Source organism: Chiloscyllium plagiosum, chromosome 14 (assembly GCF_004010195.1).
Source record: "Chiloscyllium plagiosum isolate BGI_BamShark_2017 chromosome 14, ASM401019v2, whole genome shotgun sequence".
NCBI lineage: Eukaryota > Metazoa > Chordata > Chondrichthyes > Orectolobiformes > Hemiscylliidae > Chiloscyllium > Chiloscyllium plagiosum.
This window is the reverse complement of record NC_057723.1, coordinates 25,567,705-25,580,653: the sequence shown is the minus strand read 5'-3', so window position 1 is coordinate 25,580,653 and position 12,949 is coordinate 25,567,705. Positions and strand designations below refer to the sequence as shown.

Sequence of the window (12,949 nt, the reverse complement as noted above, 5' to 3'; positions counted from 1 at the left end):
CCTGCAATCTTCTTCCTGACCTCTCCGCCCCCACCCCACTCCGGCCTATCACCTTCACCTTGACCTCCCTCCACCTATCGCATTTCCAAAGTCCCTCCCCCAAGTCCCTCCTCCCTACCTTTTATCTTAGCCTGCTGGACACACTTCCCTCATTCCTGAAGAAGGGCTTATGCCCGAAACGTCGATTCTCCTGTTCCTTGGATGTTGCCTGACCTGCTGCGCTTTTCCAACAACACATTCTCAGCTCATGCCTTCCATAGCTGGGGACCTAAATAAACAACGGTGCATCTTTTTTAACCAGAGTGGACAAGGAAATGTAATTTAGAATGTATAATTTAATGTCAATCAAGTACAGAAAGAGGTGCAATCCATCTGGTTGTACAGGTCTGCCTTCACCAAAGCCACACCCATTGTCCAAGCATTTAAATCTACCTCGACCTGTACCATTTCTCCAGCCATGTATTCAACTCTAGTTGTCTTCTCTTCCTTTAATACTACTTTTCTTATTATAAACATATATCAGAATATATTGTGGATGCAGGCTTTTGCGTCCATTAATTTTATCAGATATGGAGCACCTCCATGAATTTCCAGCATGGACTTGAAAGTAGCAAGTGCCCATGCCCTCAATATATATTTTGGAAATTTGTCCACACATTGAGTGGGATTATGTAGATAGTTGCTTGTAAACCTGTTCTTCTTCCACCATGTTTATGATTTTTCTTTTTCTCTAGACCTTTCAATAATTGCCACAGTGCTGGTGATGATTGGAAAATTTGCAGTCTCCTGTGCCCTTTCCATGGTTTATGTCTATACTGTTGAGCTGTATCCAACAATAGTAAGAAATATGGGTATCGGAACAAGCACCATGGCCTCCCGGCTGGGCAGCATCATCTCACCTTACATTTTCTATCTTGGTAAGGTATATGCTTAACCTTCTAATTAAGGTAATATCTAAGGAATTTTATATTTAGATTATCATGATGCCACAGACCATTCTCAAATGCATACCATTCATCTGCAAATGGTGTAAATGAAGAAATAAATGAAGCTCTCAGTATGTATAGAACCATTCCTCAGACCCACAAAACTCTCAGCCCCCAGCCACTATGCATTATCTGACTGTCTGAGATCAAGGATGGTATTTAAGTGTAACCATTATCACAATCAAACAGCAAAAGCGATGAAGGAATTTAAAACCATCATAAGACTGGAGAAAGTGAATGAGTAGATCTCGTGGGACTAAAATCGGAACTACGCTGAACCCAGTCAGAATTCTAGAATCTTCAAAGGAGCTACAGGGATAGAGTCAATGGCTGTAATCTTCCAAACTTGTCTAGATTCATAAAACAATGTGCAGCAGATTAGAAACTACAAATGCAATACCTCTCTTTGTGAACAAAGGGACATAGAGAGCAGAAACTATAAGCTTACCACAGTTTTCTTTTCACTCAATGGACACGGGTGTCATTGGCTGGGCCAGCATATATTGGCCATCTCTACTTACCCTTGAGAAGGTGGTGATAAGCTGCCTTTTTGAACTTTTGCAGCCTTAGAGTCATACAACACAGAAACAGACTCTTCAGTCCAAACATTCCATGCCGAACATAATCCCAAACAATACTAGTCCCACCTGCTTGCTTCTGGTCAATATCCCTCCAAACCTTTGTCGACTGAGCCTATTACGTGGGGTTGGTTAGCTCAGTTGGCTGAATTGCTGTTTGCAATATGTGAGTGATACAGACATTGTGGTTTTAACATTCTTCTGAGGTTAACATTCATGGATTTTCCTTCTCAGTCTCTCCCTCATCTGAGATATGGCAATCCTCAGGGTAAGTCACCACCATTCATCTCTCTCTCTGACATGACCCAGTAGAGTTATGCAAACTTTAGCTTTACTAAGTATACATTATGTGACATTATTTGAATATTGTGAAGTCTAGCTCTATTTGAACAGTGCTTCATAAGGATCATACCTATGTCCATAATAAATGGTTTTTTTTGTGTTTCACATTTCATGAGACCTTTCCAAATCTCTGGGAGTGAATCATCAGCTTTCAGAATACAGCACTGGTATTCCTGCAGATCCTGATTTATGCAAAACCTTGGACAAATAAAAACAAGAAAGGAAACTTGGGTACAAAATCAGAAATTGTTGGAAAATCTCAGCAGGTCTGGCAGCATCTGTGGAGAGAAAGCAGACTTAATGTTAACTCCACACTGAAGAAGTGTAATTGGACCCTAACATTAACACTACTTTCTCTCCACACATACTGCCAGATTCACTGAGTGTTTCCAGCAATGTCTGATGTTGTTCCCAAGATTCCTCGCTTAGTCATACAGCCATACAGATGCACAGCACGGAAACAGACCCTTCGGTCCAACTCATCCATGCCGACCAGATATCCTAAACCAATCTAGTCCCATTTGCCAGCACTTGGCCCATATACCTCTAAACCCTTCCTATTCATATTACCATCCAGATGCCTCTTGAATGCTGCAATTGTACCAGCTTCCACCACTTCCTCTGGCAGCTCATTCCATACACGCACCATCCTCTGAGTGAAAACGTTGCTCCTTAAGTTCCTTTTATATCTTTGCCCTCTCACCCTGAACCTATGCCCTCTGGTTCTGGACTCCCCCATCCCAGGGAAAAACCTTGTCAATTTATCCTATCCACGTCCCTCATAATTTTATAAATCTTGACAAGGTCACCCCTCAGCCTCTGATGTTCCAAGGAAAATAGCCCAGCCTATTCAGCGTCTCCCTACAGCTCAAACCTTACAACCCTGGCAATATCCTTGTAAATCTTTTCTAAACCCTTTCAAGTTTCACAACATCCTTCCAGAATTGCACGTAATATTCCAAAAGTGGCATAACCAATGTCCTGTACGGCCGCAACATGACCTCCAAACCCCTCTACTCAATGCTCTGACCAATAAAGGAAAGCATACCAAATGCCTTCTTCACTATCCTATCTACAAGGAACTATGCATCCCAAAGTCTCTTTGTTCAGCAACACTCCCCAGGACCTTACCATTAAGTATATAAGTCCTGCTAAGATTTGCTTTCCCAAAATGCAGCACCTCGCATTTATCTAAATTAAACTCCATCTGCCCATGGCCCGTCCAATCAAGGACCCATTGTAATCTGACGTAACCTTCTTCACTGTCCAATACACCTCCAATTTTGGTGTCATTTGCAAACTTACTAACTATAACTCCCATGTTCATATCCAAATTGTTTATATAAATGACAAAAGGTTGTGGACCCAGCACCGATTCTTGTGGCATACCACTGGTCAGAGGCCTCTAGTTTGAAAAACAACTCTTCACCACCACCTTCTGTCTTCTACCTTTGAGCCAGTTCTGTATCCAAATGGTATCCAAACAACACACTAGAAGTTGTTATTGTTTGGGTCCAATGACACATCTTCAGTTAATATTAATTCTGTTTTCTCTCCACACATGCTAAGAAACCCACAGAGATTTTTCCTGCAATTTTTTGACTTTAGTCTTTCATGTAGCTCCTTGGCCAATCTGTAAGTTGGTGTTCCAGGTAGTGAGACTATGGGTCTGAGCCATAAGAATAGCAGAGCAAAAAGGCTGCAGAATGCTTAGAGACATGATTAATGATGCCCACAACTGACTCTGTAAATGCAACCAGGAAATTTTGCACCAAAAATCTTTACTTAGTCATGCAACAGACCATGAATGGACAGATACTGTACAACAAGACATAGATATTAGACAGCGACAAACACAGAAAATGAAAAAACTTGACCTGCAGAAAAATTAGACAAACTTTCACAAAGTAACAGCAATGACAACACAGAAGCATGGATAAAAAACTTATCTGACCAACCCTTAATAGACACTGAAAAAGCCATCTTAGTAAGAGGATTAAATTACAACTACCAGGATGTGGACAAGAAAGATTTCTTAGCAGCATTAGAAACAACACTAAAAGACAACCAACTCACAGAAGAAACCCAACAATCCATTAGACAGGTAGGTGCACCAACATTAAGCAGAAAAAAGGAAGGAAACACACTCAATACACAAGAAAGGAAAGCACTGGAAAGACAAAAAAACATTGTTATCCTACCTGCAGACAAAGGACGCTTGACAGTCATTCTAAATCGAAGAGACTACATTGAAACAGCAAACACACTACTTACAGATACCAACACTTACCAAGAAGTAGCGATAGACCTGACCCCACAACTAAAGAACCAAAGCACAGCCCTACTCAAAAAACTTCAGACATCTGGACAAATAAATAAGACCGGCTTCCAAAAAATGAAACCAGACGGATCCAACACACCACGCTTCTATGGATTACCCAAAATTCACAAACCAGAAGCCCCCATCAGACCCATAGTCTCGCTACCTGGAACATCAACTTACAGATTAGCCAAGGAGTTACACCAAAGACTAAAACACTTAGTAGAAGGCTCACGCTACTCTATCCACTCCACCCAAGAATTCCTGAAGACCATCAAAGACACTAAGATAGAAGAGGATGAAATAATGGTCTCCTTTGATGTAACAGCCCTGTTTACTTGAATCAACGTTAACCTGTCCAAGGAAACACTGACTACACTATTAGAAGACCCAAAGACACACACACCAAACACCACTAACTTCATCAACAAGGAGAATATCATCAAGCTAGTGGACCTGTGCCTTACCACCCACTTCACCTTCAACAACAAAACCTACAGACAAACCAATGAAACAACCATGGGGTCTCCGATATCAGGGTTCTTAGCAGAGGCAGTTATGCAGAGACTTGAGCAAACAGCTCTGCCAACCATCCAGCTCAAACTCTGGGTCCGCTATGTGGATGACACCTTTGTCATCACTAAACAAAACAAGTTAGAGGAAACCTTCAAGACCATCAATAATACTCTTACTGGCATAAAATTCACTAAAGAGGAGGAAAACAAATACGGACCAAATATTGAACTACAGAAGCAATCATCCCAACATCCACAAACGAAGCTGCATCAGAACATTATTTCAACGAGCCACCACACACTGCAGCACAGAGGAACTATGCTGAGCAGAGGAAAATCACCTATACCGTGTATTCAAAAAGAATGGTCACAGTCACGAACACAGTTATGACTGTGAACACAGTCTGCCGATCTCTCAGCAACAAACCCAAACAAGTAGGCAAAACACATCCAGAAACCCTAGCCACTTTCCCCTTCATCAAAGACATCTCGGAAATGACTGCCAGACTACTCAGACCCCTTGGCATCATGGTAGCCCACAAACCCACCAACACACTAAAACAGCAGCTAATGAACTTGAAAGAATCTAGACAGACAAAAATTAATGTCATTTACAAAATACCGTGCATGACTGTAACAAATACTACACTGGGCAAACGAGCAGAAAACCAGCTACCAGGATACATGAATACCAACTAGCCACAAAAAAAATGACCGTCTCTCACTAGTATCCTCATTTGCGGATGAGGAAGGACACCACTTCAACTGGAACAACACACCAATCCTAGGACACGCCAAACAAAGACACGCACGAGCATTCCCAGAAGCATGGCATTCCAACTGGAACTCTATCGACAAACACACCGAGTTAGATTCCATCTACCACCCCTGAGAAAAAGAACAGGAGTGACTTCGCCACAGGAAATAACATCACCACAGGAAATGACATCACCAACCCAAAGAAACCCAAACATATAAATAGAAAGCAGGAATTTTCAGCATTGCTTCGCATGAGGTCCACTGAAGATGTTAGCTAGTAAGGTATCGAAGCATCTGGAAATGAACCTTTCAGCTCAGCGAACCTACATCCAAAACCTCAACCTGAGCTACAAATCTTCTCAAAACTCGCTATGTAAAAGGATCATGAAAATCACGTTAACGGTGTTTTTCAAGTGTGGTTAAGAGGTCATGTGTTGACCCTATCATGTGATCCTTCATAGTCTGGTAAATCCTCCCATCTGACAAAACCCAGTTCCAAAGCTACCAGAACCTGGAGGTACAAGCTTTACTTTGTTCTCTTGTCAGCTGTTACTGCTCTAACAATCACTTCTGCTCTCACTAATAAAATTCTGGAAATGATCAAAAATTTCACGTGACTAAGATTGTCACAAAACCATCTCCCTAAATTTCTGTCTGTCTACGTCCTGCAGCAATCTATATCCTGATCCATGAGCAGTCGATTAATATGCGGAAGTGATTTCATTGGGGGAGATTTGCATTATGATGTCTTAGATTTTTCTCTAGTTCTTTTCTGGAATTAGCAATTACAATAAACGTGTGGATAATTTAGATGTAGTGGCTCAAAATCTGACGGAAGTATTTTCAATTCTACGGTTTGTAGCCACATATCCAATGTGTGGTCTGATAGGTTCTCTAGCTGTCTCTTAATGATTGAAAAAGACACTCAGTTTATGTGTGTTTACTAGAACAAGGTGGAGGAGTGAGAATTGGAAATAATTAGTTCAAATCTCTATCTTGGACATACCAAGTATGTCATGTTGCTATGTGGATGGATTGCAAAGAGAATGATTTTTGGTATTTGGCTGTCAATCTGTGTGATTTCTTACCAAAACAGGCAATTGGAGTTTGAGTCAGTTTCCCATTAGTTCAAACGAAGAGAATCAGCGAGGAGCTGTATGGCAGCTGGAACCAGGAGCAGAATATCATGAGAAGCCAGGGGTGACCTGATTTTTAGGCATGAAATAAGAATATAGTGAGACCAGTGTTTGAGTTGGAGATTCCACAATCCTGATGTGCTGAAATAGAGTTGGAGGATCATCTAGCTGGATGCAAGTCGAAGGTCCTGAAGGAAATTTCATACCAAAGAACAGTGGGAAACTTCAGGAGAATCAAACTGGATTCCTGAAAGTTACTGCAAACCTTCTGGTCCCAGGAGAAGTGAAATAATCCTCAGCATACTTTAAATCATGAAGGAACTCTTGAATGGAAGAGGAAAGGAAAGTGAGCTGGTGAGGATTTTTAGGTTAAAAGTACAAGTATTTATAAAGTGTATTTCAATGTCAGTGGTACCTCTTTTCATTAACTCTAGCATGGGAAAAATACTGAGTTTAATTTTGTTTTTAAATAACTGGTCTTTATTGAAACCAGAACAACATATTGTAATGTTCAGTAGTCACTTTACTTTCCACTATTTACCTTGTAACTATTTTTCCTCTTTCATTTCTGACCTCGCACAAACACCAGTGAGAAATGATATGAAGGTTCCAACCATTATGATCCATGCCATGTCTTTCGTTTGATGATGTAATGAATTTTTGGATGCAGCAAGTTTCAATGTCATTGATCATAATTTAAGAGTTCATTTTTTAAAAGCACAGAAAACTTTTCTTCAAATTGCCTTTTAATAGCAATTCTGGAGGAGAGATTGAAGCTCATAAAATCCAGGCAGCAAAAAGATTATCTTAGCTATACCTGTTGGTAGGGTCACTGAGCTGCTTCCCCAGTAATTTTCCACCTCTTCCCATAACACCAATGTGTTTTTTTTTATCTGTATATGTGTGTATGAGGGTTTTGGTGGAGGCATGATGTTTTAACTTGTAGTTGTATGTTAACAATTTAGAGTTTTTAAAATCTATTTATTTAGAAATATAGTTTGTGTTTAATACAGAAATCTGCTGAATGGTTTCTGTTAGCCTGGATCTATTTGAATGGCAGACCATGATTTCCAATGCAATATCCCAGTGATGCATGACATCTGCTTGACATGTCTTGCTAACCCCTTCATAACTCATCAATTTCCTCATCCTCCTTTGCTGAAATCCAAAATCCTCGTACATCTCAGACTTATTATTCATTTACCAACTTGTACCTCAGAGCAATGTAATTTGCTTTGCTTAGGTCTGAGCTCCTTGTTTCAAGCCCAATATTTTGGTCTGTCATATTTTAGTTATTTTGCTGGGAAGTTATGAATTAACACTTTCTCAACACGTTATACTACACCCAAAACAGCCTATACTTGGTTCCTTAACATGTTGCTCTCAAAACCTATCTTGGAAGTATCTTATGAACTTTCCCTCCATACTAAAACTGCAAATTTGTTTATTTTTCAAGTCTTATGAAGATTAAATAGCCACACAATTTTGTAATAATCTATTACATGTCATTGATTAAAGCTCTGTCTAAACTACCACTGAAATTAGAACAATTACAACCAACTCCCCTCTCCTCACATAATCCCAGTCCCAACCATCCAACTTGGCACCGCCCTCTTGAACTGTCCTACCTGTCCATTTTCCTTCCCAACTACCTGCTCCACCATCCTCTCTGACCTGTCATTTTCACCCCCACCTTCATCTACCTATCGTATTCCCAGCTACCTTCCCACCCAGCCCCACCCTCTCCCATTTTTCTCTCAGGCCCTTTGGCCCACAAGTCTCATTCCTGATGAAGAGCTTATGCCCGAAATGCAAGACATCCCTGATGAAGGGCTTTTGCCCGAAATGTCGATTTTCCTGCTCCTCGGATGTTGCTTGACTGGCTGTGCTTTTCCAACACCACACTCTTCATCCCAGAAATGTTTACTGCCTCTTGCTGTTTTCTAACTCCACCAAAACCGATTCTAAATCTACATCTTCTGGACTTGTACGGCATTGTTAACATAATTTGCTTAGAAAAGGCACACTTTGCTTACGGTTTTTATCTTGCATTCATCAGGACAGATCAAAAGAAAAAAACAACATAAAGGAAAAAAAACATTTATACTGTATTGGTGGAAAGTACTGATTGGTTGGCAAGTGGACTCTGAATTGTAGAGGATGCACCAGCTAATTACGATTGATAGCTAAATGTCAAGCTTAGTTTAAATTTAAAACCAGGCAGGTGTACTCCATTGGTCATGCATTGCCCTGAGAAATGAATAAGTGGATGGTAGTCGCCTTTTATTGAGTTGAAATAGGTGTGGTATGTATAGACATTCTTTATGCCTGTAAACTGGGCATAATCCTGTATTCAAATTCATCTTTGAAATGGAGCAGTTAAATGAGCTCCCTTTGCATGATGTTCTCATTGAGAAATTAGCCCTAGGCGTTCTCTACTAATGTCTACATGTTGGAATGTCTTCTATGTCGAGAGTGTGGCGCTGGAAAAGCACAGCAAGTCAGGCAGCATCCAAGGACCAGGAAAATCGACATTTTGGGCAAAAGCCCTTCATCAGGGATGTCTTCCATTTCAGGCACAACGCGATTGATCTTAACAATAAACTTGTAAATAGGGCCTGCACCATTTGTTCCATGTGCAAGCTCGATGCTAAAATAGGGTGCATAAAAACCATCCTGTGAAATAATAGCCAGATCATTTCTTCTTGTGCATTCTGCAAATTCATAAAGGGGCCTAAAGCTGAGAGTGTTGGATCAGAAACTGCCCCCTGTAACTCAGGTGGTCTTGGAAGGGTAAAGAATCTCAAAGATTTGGAAAACAGGTAGCGCTAGCTATTTTACACTTATTATACAGTTAACAGAGTGAAAGCATGATGAAGACATGAAAGTAATGTTACTTTAGCAATGCAGTCAAATGTGAATATTGACAACTGTGTTACAAATGCTGTTTATCGCTTTAGGTTAATGCATTTATTTTGACCTTTATGTTCTATATTTTCACAGGTATTTATTATGAATTTCTGCCTTTTATTCTGATTGGGTGTGTTCTGATTCTGGCAGCAAGTCTAGTCTTGTTTCTCCCTGAGACAATCAATATTCCTCTTCCAGAAATGATTGACCAGATGCAGAAATTCAAGTAAGTATGTCTTATCTTTACAATGAAGATTTTTTTTCTTGATTTTCTGCATTGAAGAATAAGTTACAATCCAAGGGGTGTCCTTTCAATTGTCTGCCCCTGCAAACTTCACATGAAAGATCATGAAATGCCGAGTCAGATTTTTACTCTAGATACACAGGCATTCTGTTATAACGCGTTTCGTTAATGCGAATTCGCTGTAATATGATTGATGGATTGGGGATGCTGTTTCTACAGTGTGAACTTTTAAAATGTGTGTTGGCTGTAACGTGATTATAGTGCCAACACTTTAAGTGCTATTTCTAATGCGTGACTTTTCTATAATGTGGGGATACACAAGAACGCAACCATCATATTGTAGAAGAAATAACTGGAGTTACAAAGGTCTGGTATTAGTTAAACCTGTAAGATTTCACCTAAGCAACACAGAAAAAGACCACTCAGCCCAAATGGCCTATGACTGCTTTTACTTTATAAACCAGCCTTCTTCCACTGCTTTTCATCACACTCTATTCATCTAACCCCATCAATATAACTTTGTAATTTTTCCTCCCTCCCTCCCTTTCTTCTGTAGCTTTTACTGAATGTCTCTGTGATAAGCGCCTCAACTATTTACATATGATAGCACTCCCATTTAATCAGCCAAACACTGGAATTTAGTTCTGAGTCAAACATGATGCTACAGCTAAACATAGTCTGGTTCAACCTAAGTAAGCAACTGGTGAGCAATGACGTCATCAACAATGGGGTAACATTTTTGGAGATGGAAACAATGATCCGATGATTTCCTATACCCCAATACCCATCATTTTGTATGTTCTGTCTGACCAGTAGATCATCTACCAGAGGTGTCAAACAGTGGTTTAGAGTAATGAAAGAGTGACCCTGGCTGTTCTCAATATTGTCTCCAGAGTCCATGAAGTCTCATAGCATCGGGTAAAACATAGACAAAGAAACCTCCTAATGATTACCAGTTACCACATCCCCACCCTCCCAGTTGCTGAAATGGTACTCCTCAAATGCCACTTGCTGGAAGCACTGATTATGGCAAGAGCTCAGAACTTTGTGCTCCCATGGGGACTTTGGAATCCACTGCCATGAGTGGCTTGGTAGTACATTACTGACTGGGTTGGCTGATTCTGAAAGGATGTGCTGCTCGATTGGATTTGTGGCAGATGATCAGGAAACCAACAATAGAGAGCAACCTTCTTGATCATATCCTTGCTAATTTATCTGTCACTGATGCATCTGTTCATGACAGTATTGGTCCGAGTTGTGGTCACGAATTCCATATTGAGACAGAATCCCACTCTCATGTTGAGGTTGCCCATCACCATTCTGTGTGGCACAACCACAGAGCTAAATAGGCTGGAATTCAAATAGAGCCAACAGATCCAAACTGTCCATCTATGGAGAGCTGTGGGCCTTTAGCAGCAGCAGCCTTATATTCAAACACAAGTTGTAACTTTATGGACCAGCATAGTTCTTTCACAACCATTGTTGTCAAGCCAGAGATAATTCTGGTTCAAGGAACTGTAGAGAAGAGTAATTTATTATTGTTTGGAGGTATTTTGTTATTGTGTATCCTGCCTAATGAATTGATATTGATGTTTCCTTTCAAGCTTGGGAGCTTGATTGAAAGATGTCAATTGCACAGATACAAAGCTTACTTTGCCATCTTTCCTGACCTTCCAATGTGATTTGGTCTGAACAATCTGTGATACATTGGCAAACTCCATACCATATCATTGACACTAGAACTTTTCAAATTATTGAAATAAAACCAAGATAGTTAGAACTAAAGGAAATTATGAACCAAGGAAATATAATGGAAAAGTTTTGTACATTATTTGTGATAGTGCTTAAACTAAATCATAATAAATTATGATTTAATTGCAGGTTCATATCTAGGCGAGATCACATAAATCTTGACCCTTTATATACACGCACAGCAACTGAAGAAGACAATATCGTCACTTAAAAAACGGAGGAAATTTAATCCAATCCTCACATAGAACAGTAGGACTGAAGAAATGGCCAAGAAATCATTTGTCTACAATTTATATTGTCAAATATTATCAACAGTGTCAATATATGTAACAGTGCAACAAAGATACTCAAGGACCATTGATAATTCAACAGGACACTGCACTGTTTTATATTTCCTGCGTTTTAACGCTCGTATTTGTAATTAAAATTTATTATTATGTGGGTTTTGTGATGCAATGTTAGTGTTCTTACTGCTAGCTAGACGATCCAAGTTCAAGCCCCTTGTGTCATAACATGTCTGAGCAGCATGGCTGAACGACCTATAATACAAAACTTTGTGACACATTGTGGATTAAATTATGGGGCCAGTTTTAACTTTTTTTACTTCATCAGATTGGTCCACTGGCTGGACCAGTATTTATTGCCCATCATTAATTACCCTTGAGAAGAGGTAGTGAATTGCCTTCTTAAACTATTTAACTCCATGGTGGGATAGATGCATTCACAATGCTGTTAGGAAGACAGTTCAGGGATTTTGATTTTTACAACAATGAAATGTTGCTGATGATTGTCCATTATACAGGATAGTTCTAAGTCATTAAGTGGAGTATTCAATTGCTAATGTTCCTATGCTGCTGTCCATTTCCTTTAAGGTGGTGGAAGTCATCCGTTTGGAGGGTACTGTCAGACAAGACAAGGTGTGTTGCTATTGTGCTCCAAATGGATGTTCCCACAGACGCTGTGACAGTGTGCTTGCACAGAGTGAATGTTTAAAATGGTAAAGTGGGTTGCTTTGCCCAAACATGGTCAGGCTTCATAAATTGTTGACGCTGCTACTATTCAGGCAAGTAAATTGGAATCCATCACAGTCCTGTTTTGTGCATTTTATATGGTACACAGGTTTGGGGGGAGTCAGGAAGTGAATACTCACCTCAGAATTCCAAGACTCTGAATGATGTTATAGCTACTGCATTAATATGGCTAGTCCAGTGCAATTTCTGGTCAATAGTAACCTCCAGAAGTTGACAATGAGCCATTCAGCTATTGCACTGCTATTGAATGTCAAAGGAAAATGTTACAATCTCTCCAGTTGGTCATTGTCTAGCACTTTTATAATGCAATTATTACTTGCCACTTACTATCTCAATCCTGTATATGGTCCAGGTCTTGTTGCAAATGGACAATGAT

General features: G+C 40.0%; 1 protein-coding gene across 2 annotated transcripts in view; it reads left to right on the top strand.

Annotated features, from left to right (window-relative positions):
- Positions 1 to 12,295, top strand: part of LOC122556564 (solute carrier family 22 member 5-like) — a 57,940-nt gene extending 45,645 nt beyond the window's left edge. The window contains exons 8-10 of one of the 2 annotated variants that reach the window (XM_043703378.1): positions 735 to 917; positions 9,640 to 9,772; positions 11,672 to 12,295. In XM_043703378.1, coding sequence (XP_043559313.1) covers positions 735 to 917; positions 9,640 to 9,772; positions 11,672 to 11,753 — 398 coding nt within the window. In that variant the 3' untranslated portion in view covers positions 11,754 to 12,295. Of the gene's footprint in view, positions 1 to 734; positions 918 to 9,639; positions 9,773 to 11,671 lie in introns of those variants that run through there. The other variant, XR_006313564.1, reaches the window with a different exon arrangement.
- The last annotated feature ends 654 nt before the right edge of the window (positions 12,296 to 12,949 follow it).